The sequence below is a fragment of the Sturnira hondurensis genome, unplaced genomic scaffold, assembly GCF_014824575.4.
Source record: "Sturnira hondurensis isolate 20B ecotype Veracruz unplaced genomic scaffold, ASM1482457v3 Scaffold0021354, whole genome shotgun sequence".
NCBI classification, from domain to species: domain Eukaryota; kingdom Metazoa; phylum Chordata; class Mammalia; order Chiroptera; family Phyllostomidae; genus Sturnira; species Sturnira hondurensis.
The window spans coordinates 688,780-701,098 of NW_028093985.1; the positions used below are offsets into that span (position 1 = coordinate 688,780).

At 49.0% G+C, this 12,319-nt stretch overlaps 1 protein-coding gene across 2 annotated transcripts in view; it reads left to right on the top strand.

Moving 5' to 3' along the window:
• Positions 1–12,319, top strand: part of MAP1B (microtubule associated protein 1B) — a 94,319-nt gene that overhangs the window by 61,496 nt on the left and 20,504 nt on the right. The window contains exons 1-3 of one of the 2 annotated variants that reach the window (XM_037032434.1): positions 4,129–4,383; positions 7,301–7,383; positions 10,179–10,319. In XM_037032434.1, the coding sequence (XP_036888329.1) occupies positions 10,188–10,319 (132 nt within the window). In that variant the 5' untranslated portion in view covers positions 4,129–4,383; positions 7,301–7,383; positions 10,179–10,187. Of the gene's footprint in view, positions 1–4,128; positions 4,384–7,300; positions 7,384–10,178; positions 10,320–12,319 lie in introns of those variants that run through there. The other variant, XM_037032433.1, reaches the window with a different exon arrangement.

A 12,319-nucleotide genomic window follows, 5' to 3' on the forward strand; every position in this document is an offset into this window, starting at 1 on the left:
TGAGCGGTGGGGCAGGGCAGTGTAAAAAGCAAAACAATCTTCCTTCTACCACCGGGAGCAAAGCCAGCCTGCCTGGCACCCAAAGACTTAGTTGGTCTCTGTGTGCAGTGAACACGTTGAGGACAAGTCTGGGGTGTTTAGTTGTTTGCTTTGGGGGGCAAGACAGGGAAATAAAAATTAGAGGATGGCAGAGACACCGAGGGAAGGGTGGGGTGGAAGAGCTAGCAGACACTTGGAAAACCTAACCAATGACAACAAAAAGGCAAAATAGTTCATAGGCTCAAAGTTTTTATTTTCTTAAAACAGCAAACACTGAAAATTGGAGACTGATGTGACATGCAGGAACATACATCCAGAGATGAAACAAATGCAGAAATAAAAACCGTTTCTCTCCAACAGAAGAGATACGCCACTTCCAGGAATATCAGAGGGAACGTGGGAGAGAACTGGGCTCTGATTGTTCCGCAGAAACAAAGAGGGAATTGGCCTCGGGGTGGGCGTGGGAGGCCAGCGTGCCCGCCAGAGGGGGCAGTGAGTGATTCAGCAGGCGCTGGCTGGCCAGTGGCTGACCCCGGCAGTGTGCATACCTCTCACAAAGGGGAGTCTTGGCATCACCCCTTGAAAACTTTAGTTTTGGATGAGAGCGGGTCAGGGAAAGACAGAAAAGAATCGTATGACGACCTTGGCCTTGAGCCACGCACGTCTGGTCTCTCACCCCATCTGTCTTTGAGGCCTTGAGCACATCACTAGGTGTCAGATCTTTGGTCCACAGAGAGGGGGTGATAATTCCCATTCCCACCACTTCACAGGGATGTTAGGACAATTAAACAAGGTCCCACCTGAAGGACAAAATGCGCTGGTTAGTCTAAAGCAGTGTACACAGGGAAGGGTTTCCTGCTGTGTTTTTTTGTATTTTTATTTTTTAAATTATCACCTGAGGACATGCTTTGAGGAGAAGGGAGGGAGAGAAACATCCATCAGCTGCCTCTTACACGCGCCCCTACTGGGGCCAAACCGGTGATGTTTTGGTTTACAGGACGAGGACACTCTAACCAGCTGAGCCCCAGCGCTCAGGCGTCCTGCCGAGTTCTTGTGATGGGCCTCTGGTGTTCAAAGAATTGGGCGCTGCCACACCACCTCTAGGCACTCACCTGGCGCTTAGACGTTATTCCTATCCAGGTAGAAGAGCACAAAGCACACAGAAGGTGCTCTAGCATGTGCGTGACCTGACAACCAGCACGTTCTGCCATCTTCCTCCCCGTGGTCCCTGTTGCCTCTGACAGCCAGAAAGACACCATGTCCCAGCCTTGGGCTGAGAGCTGCGAGGACTGAGAGATGTGACAGAGAGCGAGTTCATTCTGACGTGTGAGGGATGATGGGAAGTCAAACCCCCCCAGCTAGGGGTTGGACTTCTCTGGAGGGGGAAGCCGTACCATCTCCCAGTAACAGCTGGCTTTCTGTGTTCTCTGCTGACGCCAAGCCCCTGGGGACCTGTGTATCCAGGAGACACCAAGTCTCCCAGCCCCGTTGTACTCTCAAGAGTGCCTCAGTGGCAGGCACCAGGGGCTAAGTTGTCTGGCCCTGCCTCATGGTCATGTTCTCCCCCAGCTCTGAGGTGGTTTCATGTTCCGAGGAACAAGAGGATGCTTCTGTTAGGCCAGGATACTCTGAGCCCTCACTCTCGGCACCTGGGAAAGACCTGCTAATTGTAGCCTTGTACAAGCCAGGTTCACCCCCATTTCTCTCTCTTTCTGTTTTTCTTGCTTAGAAATCATGAGGTTGGGTAGAGGAGACAGGAAGAATCATGAAGGCTCTGGGGAACAGCCCTCAGTGCTACTTGTGAGGCCTTCTGACGTGCTCATGCCCCCCTCCTCTGAGAAGGCACCCTAGGAGACGTCTACCTGCTGGTGGGCCTGGGGCCTGCTCTGCGCCCAGCATTGGTTGTGAGGCACCAAGGGGACATCTGTGAGGGCTCTGGAAGAAGAGGGGATTCACCAGAAAACTGCTGGTGCAGGCGTCTCTCCTCCTACCACACCAGCATCCTTTCTCTTCAGGCTTCGCCCGTCTCTCAGCACATCTGCTTGACATGATTATGGGTTTTCCCGCAGAAAGGAGGCCTGGATGTAATTCCAGACAAAACGCTGTTGCGAAAAGCTGCTGGGAGAGTGGCTGTAATTAATTTTAGTTCCAGCACTGAGCACTTTTCATTTCTTGCATTCATCTGCTGATCTAAATTTTAGCCCGGGGAGTGTCCTGGGCGTGCAGGGCTGCAGGTGAGCTGTTTCCTCTGCGCGGGCACTTTGGTGAAGAGGCAGAGTTGACGGACTCTCACTGCTCATTTTTCTTCCCTCCCTCGCAATGAAGACAGACCCTCATGTCAAGACATTTTGTGCTTCTGGCCTTTTCTTGATCTACCAACCCTTACTTTTAGCTAAATAATCCTTGTTCTTCTTTACACCATGCATTTCCCTTTCTAACTCTAGAAAGTTCTTTAACTCTAAGATTTCTGCTTCTTCACATTGGAGGTGTTTCTCGTGCTGAGTCACATGTCAAATGCCTTTTCCAAAAAGAATCCTCTCTGGTTTCCCCTGGGCAAGGGGCTGGAGGAGGAGGTGGGCGAAGGTGAGCAGGGGTGGAGGGAGGGGCAGAGACAGGTGGGCACGGCAGCCCTTCTGCCGGAGGCCTCAGCCCTGACTCGGTTCCGGCCACCACTCCATCCCCACCAGTGGTGCAGGACCCTCCTCATCGTCTCCCCTCCACACTGAATACACATCAAAGATCTTCTTTATTCTTCAGTTTCTATTTCTGGGTTATGTTTGCAGCGTGTTCACCCTTCAGGAAGAGGGAGTTCCACAAATAAATGTCTGGATTGTGATCGTTAGTAGAAACAGAAATTAAATATTTATCCTTAAGACATACAGAGTTATCCTTCACTCAAAGACAATTAAAAGGCTTCAGCATTACTAGTTACTATTTTTATCCAGGGTTTCCCCTCCTTCTGAGCGCTGCTGCCACTTGAGGTCCAGTGTTCTCTCCTTTGTGCCAGGCTGCTTCCTTCAGCAGCTGCCTCTCGGGGTGGACTGGCTCTGGGGGTCTCTGGCCCCAGCACAGCCGTTACTGCCTCCCAGGCACTGTGTTCTGGGGCTGGTGTGTGTCCGAGGCAAGTTTTATGGAAGTTTCGTTGTGGCTGTGCGTCAGCACTGGGTCTTTGAATGTAGCCACGGTTAGCCTCCTCATAAACCAGGAGAGAGAGAGAAATATGAATATTAAACTCTGTGAAGAAGAGAGACCAGAAAATAACATTTTGTTTTAAGCAATGTTAAAGTCACCTGAATAGTATAGTATAACGTAAGTCACCAAACTAGCCCAACCTTAGAAGACACAGATGCAATGTTTAAAAAGGAAAACAATCCCAGCAATAATTGAAAATTACAGGCTGATTTGAATTTCAAGCCTGGCCTTTGGGAATGTACAGACAGAAGTCTCGTTGTCTGCAAGGACCCTGCTGCCTCGGGGGGTCCCAGACCAGCGTCTGTTGTTTCTAAGGGGGAGTAAGACCCCTTTTTCTGTGTCATATAACAGTCCTCCTACCCCTCTCTGAGGTAGAGCCTTCTCAATTACACCAAGTTTACAGGGAGCCCTCGAAGCCTGCCTTATCAAAGCAATCGTGACAATCATTCCATCTCAGGGCCCTGCTTTTGCTTCCCTTAGACCAGCGCTGAGGGAAGGCACCTACTCACTGGGCTGCCAGATGCTTCCCCTGCGGGCTGATTCTGCAGAACCCAATCTCATGGTGGAGAGAGAGGCTGCCCCTGTGTTGTCTTTCTGTCCTGGGAACTTATTTTCTGAAGCAACTGAATGAGACCTTTGCAGGCGAGGGTGGTGGCCTCTCCTTCAGAATGCCTGGCCCGTTTCCCAGTGTGAAACATTCCCCAAATATGCAACTTTGTAAGCACCCCAGCAGCCAGGGCCCAGAGCAGCCTGCCGCCTGAAGAGCTGGCATCCCACGGGGACGCCAGGGACAGGGCACGGCGTTTTGGCCCCTCAGGCAGGCCCGGCCCCTGGTTACGTCGTCAGGAGAAGAATCTGGCTAGCAGTCTGGCTGTGACAAGAGCTTGAAGTTTCTCTCTCTCTTTAAATCCCCTCCTTCATTCAAATCCATTCCTATCAAAAGGCCTTTGTTGAAGGAGCAGCCCCAGCATCTTGGTGCACGGCTGTGTCAGTATTTCCAAAGATGGACAAGAAGAACATCCTTAGTTGAATTCCTGAGCAACGAGGTCTGAAAATTGACTTGGAAGGAGTAGAGGTACACGGCTGCTCTCACATGGCATTTGTTTTGTTTGTGTGAGTGACGAAGCCACAGACGAAAGGAACTTCTGGATGGTAAGAAGTCCCCTGTCAGGGCGTGTCTGGGGAAGGGACCGCTGTGCTGGCCAGGCTGTTGCTTAGGTCTTTACCGTCTCTTGGGGAAGGAGCCAAGTCTGTTTTTGTGGGCTCCCACAGAACATAGTAATGATGACGGCCATACTGTGGCGTTATGCTGCCTGGAAACAGGTCATGAGTTTGAGCAAGGAAACGACCATTCGCTTCTCCTCGGTCTTAGGCTTTTGTTTAATTTTATTTCAACGTAGTGCTCTCGAAGCCCCTGAAGTCTTTGTTTCCCAGGGGCTACTAATAAAAGGACTTAAGGGACAGTTTGTTTTCTGGGTTTGGCTGATTGTTCTTTTATCATTTGCTTATTTAATCTGACGTTCTTTTGCTTGAGCTTTAAATTTAAATGTATATGGTTGTCAAAAGCAAACACCACAAAGCCAAAAAGCAGTGTTCAGCAAATCATAGACTCCAGCATTCATAAACCAACATTTTTTCCTTTGGCTGAGTTGAATTATTTTTCTTGAGGCTCAGTCCTTCGCCTGTTCAAATTGTGTGACGTTTTGTTTTGAGGTTTCTTCACATTCAGGCATTGGAGTGAAGAATCACATACCTTCTCTGAAATGTGCCCTCTTTTATGTGGGTACATTTTATCTGCCATGTTTGCTTTTTTGCTTTTGTTTTTGCTTTGTTCCTTTTGTTAATATTCTTCTCCTGATGCTTTCTGGCTTCTTGCTTCTTTAAGCACATTTCTGATTTGATTCCTCTGGATTTTCCCCTAGCTCTTCTTTGGCATTTAATGTGTGTGCCTTGTTCAAGTCCTGGCTCTTACTTGTTGTGTGACCTTGGACTGATTAATGGCCTTTGGTAGACCTCATTGTTGTCATAGTAAAAGGGAATATAGTACCTCAGCCGCTGAGCTCCTCCGGGGAGTAAGTGAATCAGTACATGTGTGGTGCTTAGAACAGTGCCCGACACCTTTTGTGTTTGGTTTGGGCTTCTTCCACATTTCACGTGGGCTCTGTTGGTAGATACTGGCTGTTAGGAAGGGTGAGACATCATCAAGAGAACAGGCTTGATGATGCAGTGGTGGTGTTTCAACAAGGGGCAGGGCCATAGTGGTTCTGGTCCTTGATGATAGGAAGGAAAGAAGCCCGAACCCGTGTGTCCTGGGCTGCTTTTTTTTTTTAAACTTCTGTATTGAGATTGCAATGTGCACACCATACAATTCACCCATTTAAAGTGGACTATTCAATAGGTTTTGATGTATTACATTATTAACTTTTTAAGTTCCAGTAAAATATATAGAAAACATAAAATTTGCCATTTGAATCATTTTTAAGTGTACAGTTCAGGGGCATTAATTACATGCACAGTGTTGTACAGCCATCACCTCAATGTCCAGAATTTTTCAGCACGCCAGACGGAAACTCTGTGCCCCTTGAGCGGTCAGCCTCCGTTCCCTCTCTCCCAGCCTCTGACAACTTCTCATCTGCTCTCTGACTCTGTGAACTTGCCTGTTCTAGACATTACAAATGAACGGAAATGTACGGTGTTTGTCCTTCTGTGTCCAGCTCATTGCACTTAGAATAATCCTTTAAGAGCTCACCTGAGCCGTTGTATGTATCAGAACTTCATTCCTTTTCGCGTCTGAGTAACAGTGCACTGCACGGGCACACCACAGTTTGTTTCGTCCATAGGTGGACATGAGTTGTCTCCCGTGTTGTTACTGATGCGGCAGTCAATGCTGGCATGCAAATGTCTCTTCGGGTGCCCATGTTTAGTCCACCTAGGAGTGGAATAGCTCAGTCCTGTAGTCATTCTCTTTTAGCTTTTTGAAGAAATGACCAATTATTTTTCAGGAAAACAGTTGCTTTTTGGTCATTCTGTCTTCTTGTGTTTCTCTTCCTTAGATTCTATCCCATTTCCTCCCTTTATCCAAGTTTCAGTGTGCTTCCAATCTGCAGACACGTCCTTATCTCCCCTCCCAACCATGCGTCTCCCTCTCACGTGTCTTCTTTGTCTGCCTTCCACCAGCAGAGCCTCTATCGCCCACGCTGGCCGCACACTGCCTGATTCCCGTCATCTCATTGTTTAAGTAGGTCGGGGGAGCCTCTGTGGATTATCCATAGGCCTCAGTCCACGGCATCTGGAGGTGCTTTCGGCCCAGGATGTCCCTAGCGTCCTGAAGGCGTGGGAAGTCAGGGATGTGGAGCCCAAAACACTGCAGAATCCCAGCCCTCCTCAGACCAGCTTCTTCCTTCCCACACACCTTGTTTTGTTGTTCTCCCTCCAGTCGGCCTGTATTTAGGGGCCTGTTTGGCCCCCCTGTCCAGCAGGAGAGTTGTTCCCCACATTTCATTTGCTAACATTTTCTCCACTTTTCTATGAGCAAGTGAATGAATTAATGAATACTCCAACAGCCTGTAAGCCTGCCTCAGACAGCCATTCTGGTTGTTGGGCTAATTGTTAGCTGGGTTTCTGGATGTCATTCATTTCACAATAAGGCTCCTAATTAATCTCAGCACCGTTCTCACCAGAAGAAAGGCTGATAGGGAGAAACATCCCCGATTACCATGAGAAAGGAAATGTCAAGAGCCCCGTGGAGCTTTCCTGGCTTCCACCCCTGTCTCAGATGAAAACCACCATTAACCCTCAGACAGCCTGGAGATCAGCCGTGGAAACTAGGGGCTTATGAGAGCGTGAGGAGCCCCGGACCGCATGGACTTGATTCCTGGAGAAACTTGCTGAGCTCTGCACACTCTTGCTTAGTAACACCAGTTATGTTTCTCAAGATGAAGTGGAGAATCCTGGTGCCTGGTGCCTTATCAGAAGCAGGCATGCTTCAGCTGCCCCAGAAGCTGTCCAGGAGGTTTTAATCTGGCAAAACTAACGGCCTCCTCTTTTGTGTGTGTTTTTGTGCCTGCAGGACAAAAGATCCTTCATCACCGAAGTGACGTTTTGGAAACAGTGGTCCTGATCAACCCTTCCGATGAAGCAGTCAGCACTGAGGTACGCATGCAGCGAGCGCTGCAGTGTCTCGAGCCGAGCCCCACACAGCGGGCAGGACCCAGCTGCGGAGAGGGACTCAGGAGAGAAAAGTTCTTGGTCCAGGATGCTGGGTTCAGTCGGTGGCTGTTCTCTTTATCAACACCACTCCAGACTGCCCTTCCCAATAAGGATAGATGGAAGAATATTCTGGAAGTGGGATATTTTATTGAGGCCAGTGGGTAGGAATCTTGGCTGTATGTGAAAGGTGTGCTGTTGGGACGGATTCTGCTAGGAAGTAGCAGGGGAAAGAGATGCAAGCCCTTGAGCTGGGACATCCGGGACCCAAATTTGGAGAAGAAGGGCATCTCAGACGCAAGGCCCCTTCAGACCCATCCTTCCCACCCAGTCACGGTGGAATGCAGGATAGCATGGTGGTCAGGGGCGTGGCCTCTGGTGCCAGAGGGCCTGGGTTCTACTTATTAGCTGGTGGCTTTGGGCAAGGTGTCTACTGTCTCTTTGTCTCCATTTCCACCTCTGTGAGATGGAGATCACACAGCGCTTACATTAAATTTTTGTATTTGATGTTGTGCTTGGGAATATGAAGAACTTAGACCCCAGCATGGCACACGGCAACTGAATATAAATGTTAGCTGTTCTTATTGCTAATGTTACTATTTCCACCATATGAAATTTTTGCCAGAGAGAGCAACAGGCTATTCCAGAGCCCATTGTCGGATAGGGACTTGGCTAAAGCCAGGAGTCTCTGACCCAGGCTGGATGAGGTGGTGTATCTACATTTACCCTTCCCTTCCTCACGGTTTAGTGCCTTCACTTCTTGACCATCACAGTAGCCACAGTCCCTGGGGCCCTCCGTTACCTGGAAAGTCTCTGCTGCCCACGCTTTGGGCATCTCTGTGACTGTAGCCTCTTTTGTTAAATTGAGATATTTTACATACACCACTCACATACCACTAAATCCATGCTTTGAAAGTGTATAATTCAGTGGATTTTAGTATGTTCCCAAACCGGTGCAACCACCCCCACTAATTACAGAACATCCTGCCCCCAAACCCTAAAATTATTAGCAGTTATTCCCCATTTCCTCCAGGAGCTGGCAACTGCTAACCTACTTTTTACCTCTATGGATTTGCCTGTTCTAAATATTTCAGGTAATGAGAATCATACAATGTGTGGCCCTTGGTGTCTGGTTTACTTTACGTGGCATAATGTTTTTAGGATCCATCCACATTGTAGCATCTATATATCAGTACTTTATTCTTTTTTATGGCTGAGTACGCTGCTGCTGTATACGTATGCCACATTTTGTTTGTCTGCTGATCAGCTGATGGACGTTGGGTTTGCCTCCACTCTTTGGCTGTAATTGTGTAGCTGGTTTTGATCCCACTCTCTCCTGCTTCAGATTAGCAGGAACTCGGGACCTCTCTGACAGTCCATGAAGGCACTAAGTTGAGACAAGTGATAGGCTAGCATCTCTCTGTGACTAACGGAATCAGGAAGTAAATACGATGTGAAGAAAGCTAGAGGATGAATCTGTATCCAGCCAGACTGCCTGGAACAGCTGCAAGAAGTGGCAAAGGAAAAAAAAAGGAATTTCTTTAAGGAATTCAGGCTTTGCCTCTGCAGCAGGTGGGGCTGGCACNTTATGGCTGAGTACGCTGCTGCTGTATACGTATGCCACATTTTGTTTGTCTGCTGATCAGCTGATGGACGTTGGGTTTGCCTCCACTCTTTGGCTGTCATTGTGTAGCTGGTTTTGATCCCACTCTCTCCTGCTTCAGATTAGCAGGAACTCGGGACCTCCCTGACAGTCCATGAAGGCACTAAGTTGAGACAAGTGATAGGCTAGCATCTCTCTGTGACTAACGGAATCAGGAAGTAAATACGATGTGAAGAAAGCTAGAGGATGAATCTGTATCCAGCCAGACTGCCTGGAACAGCTGCAAGAAGTGGCAAAGGAAAAAAAAAGGAATTTCTTTAAGGAATTCAGGCTTTGCCTCTGCAGCAGGTGGGGCTGGCACAGCTACTTCAGTCTGCGTGCGTTTGCTTGATTGGGTGGTGGGGTAGTTGGAGCGGTGGGTCCTCGGGCCTGTTTACTTCTGCCGTGCTCCCTGAGGGGAACCGGGATAGAATGAATACCTTGGTGCTTAGAGCGGGGTTTCTGCTAAGGACAGGCTGGCATCCTGCCACGTTAAGTTTGCAGAGTTCTTTAGGGCAAACCATTTACAATTCTACAGAAAAGATTCCCATTCAGGGCAGCCTTTTGTTTATGTTCAGTGTTAGGTATGTGGCTGATCCCACTGTAGGCTGCAACTGGATCCGAGTGTTGGGTGTGTGTCTTGGAAGGAAAGGGATCCTGGATGGGAGGGGCTGACTGGGGACCCTAGTTGGAAACCTCTGTTTCCTGAGGCAGCAGGTGGGGGGACCTGGACTGTACTCGGTGACTCAGCCTGTGAGCTCTTCATGAAGTCTCAGCCCACATGCTGCTAGCAGACACGGCTGTGGAACAAATGATCACCAGCTATGGAGACAGCTTTGAAAAAGACAAGGAATCTAAGGGGAGAAAGTCAACTACCACTACTGTCTTGGTTGTAACCAAACTTGGAAAATGGCCTTCGTGGGCAATTTTACAACCACAGTCATTGGCTCTGCCCCCCTCCCCAGGGGGAATCTGAGTAACCAGGGAATGAGTGATTTCTGCTGGTAATAAACCTCAGGCGTTCTAAGGGCTTGCCTGGTCCTGGAGGTGGCGTGGTGGTGCTGCTGGGACTCACTCTGTACCCTGTGCTTCGTTCCAGGTGCGCTTGATGATCACGGACGCTGCCCGACACAAGCTGCTTGTGCTGACGGGCCAGTGCTTCGAAAATACCGGGGAGCTCATTCTGCAGTCCGGCTCCTTCTCCTTCCAGAACTTCATAGAGATTTTCACGGATCAAGAGGTGGGCTCCTGCCTGGGGGTATCTAAGCTTTGCAGTTGTTACTGTCATAGCCTCAGGCTGCTCTTTGAAGGCGCTCTGGGGAGATGGAGGAAGGGGAGGGAGTGTCACGCCGCCGCCTTTGAAATGAGCAAACCCTGGACCCTACATACTATAATTCTGTGCCTCATCACCAAAAGAATTTAGAGCCCTCATCTATAATTAATTGGAAGCATTTTTAATGGCCCAAGATACAGATAGAGGAGGGTTGGAGCAGTCAACACTTTACAGATGGCAAAAAAAATGATGGAACCCACTTGAAAGAAGCCCAAAAGAAAACTCAAGTTCCCTGTTTTCTGAAAAAATATTCTAAAAATCTCTTAGAGGTTTGGTAGGATTGAATCGCCCTTCTCTCTCTCAATACTGGAGCTACTTTTCCTGATCGAATGTTTGGTCCCAGTGTTTGAACTTGGGCTGTGTGAACAGCTCCAAAGAGAGGGCTCGAGGAAGGGACACCTGTAGGAGAAGGGCGCATCCACGGTTTGCATTCCTGCCCCCGGCAAAGGCGGTTGCGGTAGCTGGACTGAAGCTGGACCGTTCATGTTTCTGAGGAACACATCTTGTCGAGGATGACCTGTGTGAGGGGCTGAAAACTAGGTGACAGCAGTGGTATTTGGGAATGTCAGAATCAGGATTTCGATTTGGTTATTTCTGATTGAGAATTTATTCTGGCCTGGCAACTTCTCTTTGCAAAATAACGTGTCTCTTTCGTTTTGTTGGTTTGTTCGTAGTAGTTACAGAGGCAGTTCAGGGCTGTCCCCACAGCAGGTTGGGGCCTGCCCAGAGCTGATAGCAGATTTCCACAGAGAGGTTGGGCGAGGTGCCGACAGGATGCGTCGCCACATCCATTGAAAACCGGGAACTTCCTGAGATGGCGGCTTCTCGGTCTCAGGGGTGTCGTGAAGGGCCATCTGTCTTTCTGCATTTAACCTTCCCCAGACTGTGCTTCCTGGAGAGGTCTCTGTGTACCTTTCGTCAGTGGCAAGAGCTGTAAATAAACTGCCCAGCTCCCTTTGGCTCACCTGGAAGCTTCTATAAAAAGACTGGTCGGGTGACATCACCATGTTTCACTCTGCACCCACTGGGCATGTGGGGATGAAAGCCTGTGAAAAGGAAGATTTTACTTAGCATTGTCATCTGGGTCCTGAAACAAATGTCTTGGCTCCTCACAGCGAGAAGGGGCTCCAGGGCCCTGTTCTCTGGAGCCTGGGATCTGTCTCCCTCCAAGGCATGTCGTCCTCCCTCTCATGTCCATTGCACCCCCACACTGTGAAGGCCCAGTAAACCTTTGTTCATTGGCATTGAAATTCCCAAGGTAGAACTCCCATTCTCACTCTACCTGCTGCCTGGAAAATTGGTGCGTGACCACTTTCAAGTCAGAATCTTGTGTCCCCAAGTGCATGCTGTGCCTGAGGGCAGGTGGGGGTTAGTCTGGTAGCTCACACACACTATTAGCACCTTTCCCCAGGGAAGGGAGGGAGCTGTAGAGGCCTGGAAATTGCCCTGTGTCCTAGTAACACTGGTGGTTAGCTGGCCTACTGATAGACTGTGAGTTCAGCCTTGAACCCTCAGCTCATTTATATGCACGGTTGCCTCCCCTGCATTCCTGTGCTGTTCCTCAGTTAGTTTCTAGTGGCTGGTTTCTGTCCCATGTCATTGTCCCGCCCTCACCCACCCCACTACACCCGTAAAACTGAACAGAGGATAAATATAAAGAAAAGGGTTTGTCATTGTCCAATTTTTAAATAAGTAGAATTTTAGCACAATGGATGGTGCACCTATCAGAATTTACCTCTAAGAAAAGGAACTGGCCTTAACTGAAGAACGTGACTTCTGCAAAAGGGCAGAAACCCCAGGGTTTATAATCCCTGGGGTGGATTCTGAAGAGCATACACCTTCGTTATACTCAGCCTGGTACTGTGTAGGTCAGAGACCCTGTCACGGCCTCCTCTGCCCATCCCAAA